This window comes from Ascaphus truei, chromosome 3 (genome assembly GCF_040206685.1).
Source record: "Ascaphus truei isolate aAscTru1 chromosome 3, aAscTru1.hap1, whole genome shotgun sequence".
NCBI lineage: Eukaryota > Metazoa > Chordata > Amphibia > Anura > Ascaphidae > Ascaphus > Ascaphus truei.
The window spans coordinates 431297770-431310024 of record NC_134485.1 but is presented as its reverse complement, the minus strand read 5'-3'; the positions used below and the strand labels follow the sequence as shown (position 1 = coordinate 431310024).

Here is a 12255-nt window from a genome sequence, read left to right as displayed (position 1 = left end):
CACCCACGGGAGGAGGGGGGGATACAGAATCACTGCACCCACGGGAGGAGGGGGGATACAGAATCACTGCACCCACGGGAGGAGGGGGGATACAGAATCACTGCACCCACGGGAGGAGGGGGGGATACAGAATCACTGCACCCACGGGGTGTTGGAGATACAGTCACCAGACACACGCGCACATAGGAGCCGGTTCATCGTTTCAGCTCGGTCACAGATCCTGCATTGTGAAGCTGCTACAACTCCAGTCCTCAAGGGCCACCAACAGCGCAGGTTTTCAGGGTATCCCTGCTTCAGCAGAGGTGGCTCAGTCAACGACTGAATGAGTCAATATCCTTAAAACCTGACCTGTTGGGGACTGGTGTTTGCCACTCCTGTGCTAGTGGCTTCAAACTAGACACAATTAGGTCATCTATGAATATTAAAGAGACAATCCAAGCAGCTAAAAGCAAAAAATACAATTATTTAAAAAAAAAAAATACTATATATGCGGCCTTTCATTACTTTGATTGAAACGAATTACCTAAGCTGTCGATCGATTGGTTCTCCCGTGATCGATCAGCAAAGATCCTCTTTCTTGGGGTTCACTGAATGGTCCTAATTTTAGTAAACGCAATCAGCAGCTACAATATATCCTAATATTACGAAGGTAACGTTATCTATTGTTACAGTTTGCAGCTCAAACTGCTGGGAACAGTGGCAACACATGATCACAAACAGGAAAGTGTTGCAAAGGTCTTGCACTGCTGGGGAGGTGGGATAAAGCCTGATATAGAGATCAAAAGATGCTCCGTATATTAAAACTCATTAAAAATGGCATTAACAGTTGAATTTTAAAATAAAGAAAAGTAAGTATCTAATATTACAGACCTAGGAAGAACGAGAAGCTAGCGCTAAAACCAAAAACAGTATAAATTAAATACTAAATAGATAAATATAATTGAGATCCCCAACTATTCACACACATGCAAACAGGGGGCGGCTGCCAAACAGACACTGATCCCCTGGTCAGAGATAATATTACAGAACTGGTATACTGCTGGGACTGCTCCTTTAAACCCCCGCTCACCCCGCTGATCCCCTGGTCAGAGATAATATTACAAAACTGGTATACTGCTGGGACTGCTCCTTTAAACCCCCGCTCACCCCGCTGATCCCCTGGTCAGAGATAATATTACAGAACTGGTATACTGCTGGGACTGCTCCTTTAAACCTCCGGCTCACTCCGCTGATCCCCTGGTCAGAGATAATATTACAGAACTGGTATACTGCTGGGACTGCTCCTTTAAACCTCCGGCTCACCCCGCTGATCCCCTGGTCAGAGATAATATTACAGAACTGGTATACTGCTGGGACTGCTCCTTTAAACCTCCGGCTCACCCCGCTGATCCCCTGGTCAGAGATAATATTACAGAACTGGTATACTGCTGGGACTGCTCCTTTAAACCTCCGGCTCACCCCGCTGATCCCCTGGTTAGAGATAATATTACAGAACTGGTATACTGCTGGGACTGCTCCTTTAAACCTCCGGCTCACTCCGCTGATAGCCTGGTCAGAGATAATATTACAGAACTGGTATACTGCTGGGACTGCTCCTTTAAACCTCCGGCTCACCCCGCTGATCCCCTGGTCAGAGATAATATTACAGAACTGGTATACTGCTGGGACTGCTCCTTTAAACCTCCGGCTCACCCCGCTGATCCCCTGGTCAGAGATAATATTACAGAACTGGTATACTGCTGGGACTGCTCCTTTAAACCTCCGGCTCACCCCGCTGATCCCCTGGTCAGAGATAATATTACAGAACTGGTATACTGCTGGGACTGCTCCTTTAAACCCCCGCTCACCCCGATGATCCCCTGGTCAGAGATAATATTACAGAACTGGTATACTGCTGGGACTGCTCCTTTAAACCCCCGCTTACCCCGCTGATCCCCTGGTCAGAGATAATATTACAGAACTGGTATACTGCTGGGACTGCTCCTTTAAACCTCCGGCTCACCCCGCTGATCCCCTGGTCAGAGATAATATTACAGAACTAGTATACTGCTGGGACTGCTCCTTTAAACCTCCGGCTCACTCCGCTGATAGCCTGGTCAGAGATAATATTACAGAACTGGTATACTGCTGGGACTGCTCCTTTAAACCCCCGCTCACCCCGCTGATCCCCTGGTCAGAGATAATATTACAGAACTGGTATACTGCTGGGACTGCTCCTTTAAACCTCCGGCTCACCCCGCTGATCCCCTGGTTAGAGATAATATTACAGAACTGGTATACTGCTGGGACTGCTCCTTTAAACCTCCGGCTCACTCCGCTGATAGCCTGGTCAGAGATAATATTACAGAACTGGTATACTGCTGGGACTGCTCCTTTAAACCTCCGGCTCACCCCGCTGATCCCTGGTCAGAGATAATATTACAGAACTGGTATACTGCTGGGACTGCTCCTTTAAACCTCCGGCTCACCCCGCTGATCCCCTGGTCAGAGATAATATTACAGAACTGGTATACTGCTGGGACTGCTCCTTTAAACCCCCGCTCACCCCGCTGATCCCCTGGTCAGAGATAATATTACAGAACTGGTATACTGCTGGGACTGCTCCTTTAAACCTCCGGCTCACTCCGCTGATCCCCTGGTCAGAGATAATATTACAAAACTGGTATACTGCTGGGACTGCTCCTTTAAACCCCCGCTCACCCCGCTGATCCCCTGGTCAGAGATAATATTACAGAACTGGTATACTGCTGGGACTGCTCCTTTAAACCCCCGCTCACCCCGCTGATCCCCTGGTCAGAGATAATATTACAGAACTGGTATACTGCTGGGACTGCTCCTTTAAACCTCCGGCTCACTCCGCTGATCCCCTGGTCAGAGATAATATTACAGAACTGGTATACTGCTGGGACTGCTCCTTTAAACCCCCGCTCACCCCGCTGATCCCCTGGTCAGAGATAATATTACAGAACTGGTATACTGCTGGGACTGCTCCTTTAAACCTCCGGCTCACTCCGCTGATCCCCTGGTCAGAGATAATATTACAGAACTGGTATACTGCTGGGACTGCTCCTTTAAACCTCCGGCTCACCCCGCTGATCCCCTGGTCAGAGATAATATTACAGAACTGGTATACTGCTGGGACTGCTCCTTTAAACCTCCGGCTCACCCCGCTGATCCCCTGGTCAGAGATAATATTACAGAACTGGTATACTGCTGGGACTGCTCCTTTAAACCTCCGGCTCACCCCGCTGATCCCCTGGTCAGAGATAATATTACAGAACTGGTATACTGCTGGGACTGCTCCTTTAAACCTCCGGCTCACTCCGCTGATAGCCTGGTCAGAGATAATATTACAGAACTGGTATACTGCTGGGACTGCTCCTTTAAACCCCCGCTCACCCCGCTGATCCCCTGGTCAGAGATAATATTACAGAACTGGTATACTGCTGGGACTGCTCCTTTAAACCCCCGCTCACCCCGCTGATCCCCTGGTCAGAGATAATATTACAGAACTGGTATACTGCTGGGACTGCTCCTTTAAACCCCCGCTTACCCCGCTGATCCCCTGGTCAGAGATAATATTACAGAACTGGTATACTGCTGGGACTGCTCCTTTAAACCCCCGCTCACCCCGCTGATCCCCTGGTCAGAGATAATATTACAGAACTGGTATACTGCTGGGACTGCTCCTTTAAACCTCCGGCTCACTCCGCTGATCCCCTGGTCAGAGATAATATTACAGAACTGGTATACTGCTGGGACTGCTCCTTTAAACCTCCGGCTCACCCCGCTGATCCCCTGGTCAGAGATAATATTACAGAACTGGTATACTGCTGGGACTGCTCCTTTAAACCTCCGGCTCACCCCGCTGATCCCCTGGTCAGAGATAATATTACAGAACTGGTATACTGCTGGGACTGCTCCTTTAAACCTCCGGCTCACCCCGCTGATCCCCTGGTCAGAGATAATATTACAGAACTGGTATACTGCTGGGACTGCTCCTTTAAACCTCCGGCTCACCCCGCTGATCCCCTGGTCAGAGATAATATTACAGAACTGGTATACTGCTGGGACTGCTCCTTTAAACCTCCGGCTCACTCCGCTGATAGCCTGGTCAGAGATAATATTACAGAACTGGTATACTGCTGGGACTGCTCCTTTAAACCCCCGCTCACCCCGCTGATCCCCTGGTCAGAGATAATATTACAGAACTGGTATACTGCTGGGACTGCTCCTTTAAACCTCCGGCTCACCCCGCTGATCCCCTGGTTAGAGATAATATTACAGAACTGGTATACTGCTGGGACTGCTCCTTTAAACCTCCGGCTCACTCCGCTGATAGCCTGGTCAGAGATAATATTACAGAACTGGTATACTGCTGGGACTGCTCCTTTAAACCTCCGGCTCACCCCGCTGATCCCCTGGTCAGAGATAATATTACAGAACTGGTATACTGCTGGGACTGCTCCTTTAAACCTCCGGCTCACCCCGCTGATCCCCTGGTCAGAGATAATATTACAGAACTGGTATACTGCTGGGACTGCTCCTTTAAACCCCCGCTCACCCCGCTGATCCCCTGGTCAGAGATAATATTACAGAACTGGTATACTGCTGGGACTGCTCCTTTAAACCTCCGGCTCACTCCGCTGATCCCCTGGTCAGAGATAATATTACAGAACTGGTATACGGCTGGGACTGCTCCTTTAAACCTCCGGCTCACTCCGCTGATCCCCTGGTCAGAGATAATATTACAGAACTGGTATACTGCTGGGACTGCTCCTTTAAACCCCTGCTCACCCCGCTGATCCCCTGGTCAGAGATAATATTACAGAACTGGTATACTGCTGGGACTGCTCCTTTAAACCCCCGCTCACCCCGCTGTTCCCCTGGTCAGAGATAATATTACAGAACTGGTATACTGCTGGGACTGCTCCTTTAAACCTCCGGCTCACCCCGCTGATCCCCTGGTCAGAGATAATATTACAGAACTGGTATACTGCTGGGACTGCTCCTTTAAACCTCCGGCTCACCCCGCTGATCCCCTGGTCAGAGATAATATTACAGAACTGGTATACTGCTGGGACTGCTCCTTTAAACCTCCGGCTCACTCCGCTGATAGCCTGGTCAGAGATAATATTACAGAACTGGTATACTGCTGGGACTGCTCCTTTAAACCCCCGCTCACCCCGCTGATCCCCTGGTCAGAGATAATATTACAGAACTGGTATACTGCTGGGACTGCTCCTTTAAACCTCCGGCTCACTCCGCTGATAGCCTGGTCAGAGATAATATTACAGAACTGGTATACTGCTGGGACTGCTCCTTTAAACCCCCGCTCACCCCGCTGATCCCCTGGTCAGAGATAATATTACAGAACTGGTATACTGCTGGGACTGCTCCTTTAAACCTCCGGCTCACCCCGCTGATCCCCTGGTTAGAGATAATATTACAGAACTGGTATACTGCTGGGACTGCTCCTTTAAACCTCCGGCTCACTCCGCTGATCCCCTGGTCAGAGATAATATTACAGAACTGGTATACGGCTGGGACTGCTCCTTTAAACCTCCGGCTCACTCCGCTGATCCCCTGGTCAGAGATAATATTACAGAACTGGTATACTGCTGGGACTGCTCCTTTAAACCCCTGCTCACCCCGCTGATCCCCTGGTCAGAGATAATATTACAGAACTGGTATACTGCTGGGACTGCTCCTTTAAACCCCCGCTCACCCCGCTGATCCCCTGGTCAGAGATAATATTACAGAACTGGTATACTGCTGGGACTGCTCCTTTAAACCTCCGGCTCACCCCGCTGATCCCCTGGTCAGAGATAATATTACAGAACTGGTATACTGCTGGGACTGCTCCTTTAAACCTCCGGCTCACCCCGCTGATCCCCTGGTCAGAGATAATATTACAGAACTGGTATACTGCTGGGACTGCTCCTTTAAACCTCCGGCTCACTCCGCTGATAGCCTGGTCAGAGATAATATTACAGAACTGGTATACTGCTGGGACTGCTCCTTTAAACCCCCGCTCACCCCGCTGATCCCCTGGTCAGAGATAATATTACAGAACTGGTATACTGCTGGGACTGCTCCTTTAAACCTCCGGCTCACCCCGCTGATCCCCTGGTTAGAGATAATATTACAGAACTGGTATACTGCTGGGACTGCTCCTTTAAACCTCCGGCTCACTCCGCTGATCCCCTGGTCAGAGATAATATTACAGAACTGGTATACGGCTGGGACTGCTCCTTTAAACCTCCGGCTCACTCCGCTGATCCCCTGGTCAGAGATAATATTACAGAACTGGTATACTGCTGGGACTGCTCCTTTAAACCTCCGGCTCACTCCGCTGATAGCCTGGTCAGAGATAATATTACAGAACTGGTATACTGCTGGGACTGCTCCTTTAAACCTCCGGCTCACCCCGCTGATCCCCTGGTCAGAGATAATATTACAGAACTGGTATACTGCTGGGACTGCTCCTTTAAACCTCCGGCTCACCCCGCTGATCCCCTGGTCAGAGATAATATTACAGAACTGGTATACTGCTGGGACTGCTCCTTTAAACCTCCGGCTCACCCCGCTGATCCCCTGGTCAGAGATAATATTACAGAACTGGTATACTGCTGGGACTGCTCCTTTAAACCTCCGGCTCACCCCGCTGATCCCCTGGTCAGAGATAATATTACAGAACTGGTATACTGCTGGGACTGCTCCTTTAAACCTCCGGCTCACCCCGCTGATCCCCTGGTCAGAGATAATATTACAGAACTGGTATACTGCTGGGACTGCTCCTTTAAACCTCCGGCTCACTCCGCTGATAGCCGGGAATATTGTCTCGTGTTATCTGGCAGCTGCTTCCACACATAAAAGCATCGGATCCGAGCTCATATCAGCGTAATACAGACTGATGGACCCCGTGTGACCCGAGCCCGCGAGGACCCGCTTTGTGGTTCCGTTCTCTCCTGTCTGGGGTGCGCATCCCCGGGGCACCTCTCTTCCGGTTCCTCACACAATGAAAGCAGCGACACCCCCCTAATTACACCCCACCCCCTTTCTTCTTATAAATGATTGGAGCCAGGGGCTCCCCTAGGATTGCGCACGGCTGGTTTCAGCGCCAGGGTCCCGGCGGTCGGTGCCAGAGATACCGGTCAGTGACGTTACCAGTGTCGGACAGTAAAGGGAATTTAAATGCCCGCCCAATAGATGCAGAATAACATGCGGTTTCTTATCGGCCCACGATGTGCCATCACATCCTTCCCACAGGATACAGCATAACTTCACTGGTCAGTAACGCAAGACCCCGAACGACCCCCCAAGCTGAATATAGCACTTCGGGGGACCCCCTGTTCTAATGAAACGGTGCTTACAAAACAGATGGGGGGGATTTCTGCTTTAACAACAAATAGTGGGTGCAGTTTGGCATATTCCGGGGCGGCCAACTCCAGTCCTCAAGGGCCACCAACAGGTCAGGTTCTCAGGATATCCCTGCTCCAGCACAGGTGGTGCAGTCGTTGATTGAGCCACTCGTGCTGAAGCAGGGATATCCTTAACCTTGGACCTGTTGGTGGCCCTTGAGCCTGGGGGTGGCCGCCCGTGGCACATAATGTCTAAGCCCCTGACAAGGTAAAGCAGAAATCAGACACTAATGCTTAAAAGTACATTTGTGGTTTTTATTTTTAACTCTTTGAAACGGTAATGTTCTTTAAATGTCATTTTACGAGTCCTAAAATATCCACGGGGTGTGTTACATAAAACAGCGTCCCGCGATTGCTGTAGAAACCACAGAAATCAAACGCTTCGTTTGCAGAAATATTGGCTAAAACAATAAATAAAAACATTTAGCAGAGGACTGCATCGTAACCCTTTAGCTGCCAAAGGGTCCTGCAGACAATTGCTTTTCTATGCTGTGCAGGCCCATCTGGGAGCAAAAGGGTTAAGATATCAGTTCCTTTAATCGCAGTCTTTTGAATATCATCCAAAACTCTAAATATTGGCCAGGCGGGCAGCAGGAAATCGGCACCACTCCCAACGTTATCTTGGTATCTTTGAGTAATTCTAGCCATATACTGATCCGCCCACAAGAAAACGAGAGATGAACCTCAGTGGCCCCCTATTTCATGTACTGTGAAGACCTTTTTCCCCGAGCAAGACAGCATTTTAGTCCCACTTATTTGAGACGCTGAACTCTTCTCCGGGGCTGGGAAGCAGCTCCGCAGCTGAATACGGGTCACTGGAAAAGGTCCTTTATTTAGATTGGATTTCCCATAAAGCGGTGATCTGCCTCCGAGCCTCTCGCTGCCGGAGAAGGCTGCTCCACCCACAATGAGCGGCAGAGGGCGGAGGAAGGTCAAACACCCCTCCCTCGTGGAGACGGGAGAAACGGGCAGAATCCGGTTCATGGAATTTCCCGCGCTTTCCGTTCAAAATCCGCCCCGCTGGGTAACATCGTTTCAATTCGTGCGGATTAACCCAAAACCGCCATTGGATACGACCCGCTGGTGGATTTTAACAATGCAATCCGCGGATTCTGCAATCCGTGTGCGGACAAAGGAACCGGCTGATCCAAACCCGCAAAACAAAAACACAGCGACACCCCTCTCCGCCCCGGCCCAGGACTCACCTTCTCTCCGCTCGAGTAGAAGAAGTAACGTAACCGGACAATGTTGCAGTGATCCAGCTTCCTCATTATCTGCAGCTCTCGGTTCTGAAATGGAGAAGAGAAAACCATCATGGACCAGGACAAGCTTGTGCTCGTTTGTCTTCAACCTCCCCAGATTACAATGCTTAAAGCGCTTAACTCCTCTGGCGCCAAGTGGCTGTGATTGCCGTTATGTGTATAAAATACTGGAGTATTTGCACGGTGCAGCCTCCTTTGTACAGTGCAGCCTCCTTTGTACAGTGCAGCCTCCTTTGTACAGTGCAGCCTCCTTTGTACAGTGCAGCCTCCTTTGTACAGTGCAGCCTCCTTTGTACAGTGCAGCCTCCTTTGTACAGTGCAGCCTCCTTTGCAACAAATATGGAGTTCTGGACGCTTGGACATTTTCTCACACTTGTGAGGTTTGTTTCATAACTCGGCCAATGTTTAATATGTTTGCAAATGTAAGCCTCGCTGCAAAACGGCGAGCACAATACTGTATACATACATACAAAGCATATTGTGATTGGGAGGCAGAAGAGAGGTGCACACAGAGACGGAGCTGTTAGTTGCGGCAGAAGGTGAGACAGTATGTGAGGTACCGGCAGGGGGAGCGTTACAGGAGTGGGACGCTGCAGGGGATGCTGCAGGATGCATGTCTCACATGTGGAAATGTGGGGTTTCCGACCTTAGCCTCACGAAATGCTGAAAGGGGTATGAAACTGCCATTCTCGTACTGGAGGAGTTAATTTACCCCCCAACCCCCTCTCTGTATATAAAAGCCCCAAAGAGCCCGATGGAAACGCTTACAATCTGTGAGTGCCGTATAACAAGAACCCGGACTATGTGGGAACCGTGGAGATCAGACAGTGTCATAAATAAGGCATGTATATCAGATAAGTGAATACTTCGTTAGAAAAGTGATATCTCCGTGCAATGAAGCTAAAGTATAAATGCAAACTGTGCACGCTTAGGGAAAAGTGTAACAAACATATAAATGAGCGACGAGCGTTGATTGCAGCTCTGAGAGATGGGACATGCGTAAAAGAATGGGGAATGTGTGAGTATATCCCCTGCAGGGCTTACTTCAGAGCCCCCTTCACTGTCACAGACATCTTTGCACTATTGTGTGTTTCTTACCTTTCATATACCTGCGCTCCCCAATACCTGAAAAATATGCGGGAACTTAACCTGCGGCGTAATTCTCACCACGAGCGCCTTCTAGCAATACAAATAATGGCTATAAAGCCAAGTGCGTCTTTCAGGACGCCGAAATGTCCACATATTCGTTAGACTACTCAATAATAAATCCGAACCCCATCTCCCCTCCAACACCAGACAAAGTCCCACTGGGACCAGCAGTGCAGTTGGACCAACCATCACACCCCCAAAACCTAAAATGGGACTAGTTGTGTTGCTGCACCATACCCCACCCTGATGTGTACTCCATCCCACAATGAGCAGCTATTATACTTCTTGTTACAACATTATCCTTCATTCCCTGTAGAGTGTAAGCTCTTGGGATCAGGGCCCCCATTACCTTCTGTATCCATTTGTCCTTATTTGTATGTCATTCTGTTGATGTAATATACAGACCTCAGTAACCCCCCCCCTCCCACCATTATACCGCGCTGCGCAATATGTTGGGGCTTTACAAATACACTAATAATCACAATTATAAGCTGCTTCGGGGAGTGCTATCCCCCAAACGTGCCACCTTGTCGTTATGACCATAATATTGATTGTTTGCACCTGAACGAGGTGCTTCTTAAAGCTGCAGTCCCACATAGTCGGACAGTTGAATCCCTTGGGGGCCTCTGAATGGGGGAGTGGGGGCCCATCAAGGGATTTCTTTCCCCTTATCCCACCCTGTCCTTATCAGAGAGACGATACTGATAAGGGCTTTACACACGCTTACTGATCACACAGTGACATCACACAATAGGGGGGCAGCCAGAGGAAATCAAACCCCTCCCAAATCTAAGTTTAACAAATTAAAAATACTTATAGGTGTCAGATTTGGGTAAAAAAGGTACCAATTACCCAGATGAGAGCCCTTAAAACGTGTCACTGGAACTAGTTCCCTTCTTTCCTATGAGGGATTGCCCCTCTAGAAAGTGGTTACCGCCTGCGTTCTGAAAAAGTGTGACGGACCACAACAAAAAAAACCCACTGATGTGAAGAACAGGAGACGCGGCTTGTTACCACTCCGCTGGCATAAACACGGGACAGGCCTTGAGCGCTGATGGCATCTCAGTACATGTCTAAGGACATCTCAGTACATGTCTAAGGACATCTCAGTACATGTCTAAGGACATCTGAGTACATGTCTAAGGACATCTCAGTACGTCTAAGGACATCTCAGTACATGTCTAAGGACGCCTCAGTACATCTCAGGACCTGTCTAAGGACATCTCAGTACATCTCAGTACATGTCTAAGGACATCTCAATTTACAGCGTGCGAAACAATATCAAGAGCTCTAGCAAGACCCTACCCAGCTGCTTATTCCCTAACTGAGGAGTGTTAATCACAGCGAGCTCGTGACAATATGTATTTCTGTATTATTAGCAGTTATTTACCTCCTGCTAATACAGTCACACATATTTAGAATCATGACCGTCGTCATTTAATTAGCATCATTCATTTACTAGGAGCCGTCAGATTCTGCAACATGGAATATTAAGGACAAATTAAGACACAAAAATATTACACTAACAGGAACAGCGAGCAAAGAAATCCCTTCTCCCAAGAGGGCGCATCACTGAGGGAGCACGCGGCGCTGGGCTGAACTAGCAGTTGGGGACAGGAGGGCAGCCATATAATCAGACTATTGCCTACGAAGTAGGAACGCTGTTAAAGTCCCAGCGTCAGCTCGGTGGCGCGGAGAAAGCCCCTTTATTGCCTCCGTTATTAGCACAATATTTTATATTGGTATCATTCAAATAACGTCACATTGTCGGCACCAGAATTGATGCCACCAGTCTGCACTCATCACTACAGTACCGACCCAAAGCCATGTTCTCCTTACAGAACACATCCAACGATCACACGCACCCCAAGGTCCGTATGGTGAGGTCTCTGGAGATCCACGCCATCGGGGGGCCTATCTGTACTGGTAGTGATGTAATTCTCATTTCCTAAAGCACCGTTGAATATTTTATTCTAACGGAGTGAGCACGTTATTTGAGGAGACTCACCAAGGAATGTAGAGAAGCCACGAATGAGACCAAGAACTATGTAACATCGCACAGCTTGCAGGCAGCACAAAGATCACAGAGCTGGGGAAGAGCCTGGAAACTGGCAGCAGCTGACCACAGGGGACAGCTGGACAGCATCCTGAAATGACCTCCTCTATTCCTCCACTATTAGAAAAGTCTAACAACATGGCTGCCCTCCAACAGTACATGACTCATTCACCCATCGCAGCCAAGGGGACCAGCCCCTTTGTCAGTGAAGGGGTTAACTTTGCATCCATACACTGCTACCAGCAGACAATATAACAAATACGTACTAATAATACTATTGAAAGTGACCTTTTGCAAGCCTCGGCACAAAACATTTCTAACCAATTCTCCCTGCTACCATCCTGGTAAAGTAACTGGCGCACAC

At 49.0% G+C, this 12255-nt stretch overlaps 1 protein-coding gene across 3 annotated transcripts in view; it reads right to left on the bottom strand.

Annotated features, from left to right (window-relative positions):
- GSK3B (glycogen synthase kinase 3 beta) overlaps positions 1–12255 on the bottom strand; it is a 291716-nt gene that overhangs the window by 153486 nt on the left and 125975 nt on the right. For all 3 annotated transcript variants that reach the window (XM_075592907.1, XM_075592908.1, XM_075592909.1), the window contains exon 3: positions 8630–8713. In XM_075592907.1, the coding sequence (XP_075449022.1) occupies positions 8630–8713 (84 nt within the window). The remainder of the gene's footprint in view (positions 1–8629; positions 8714–12255) is intronic.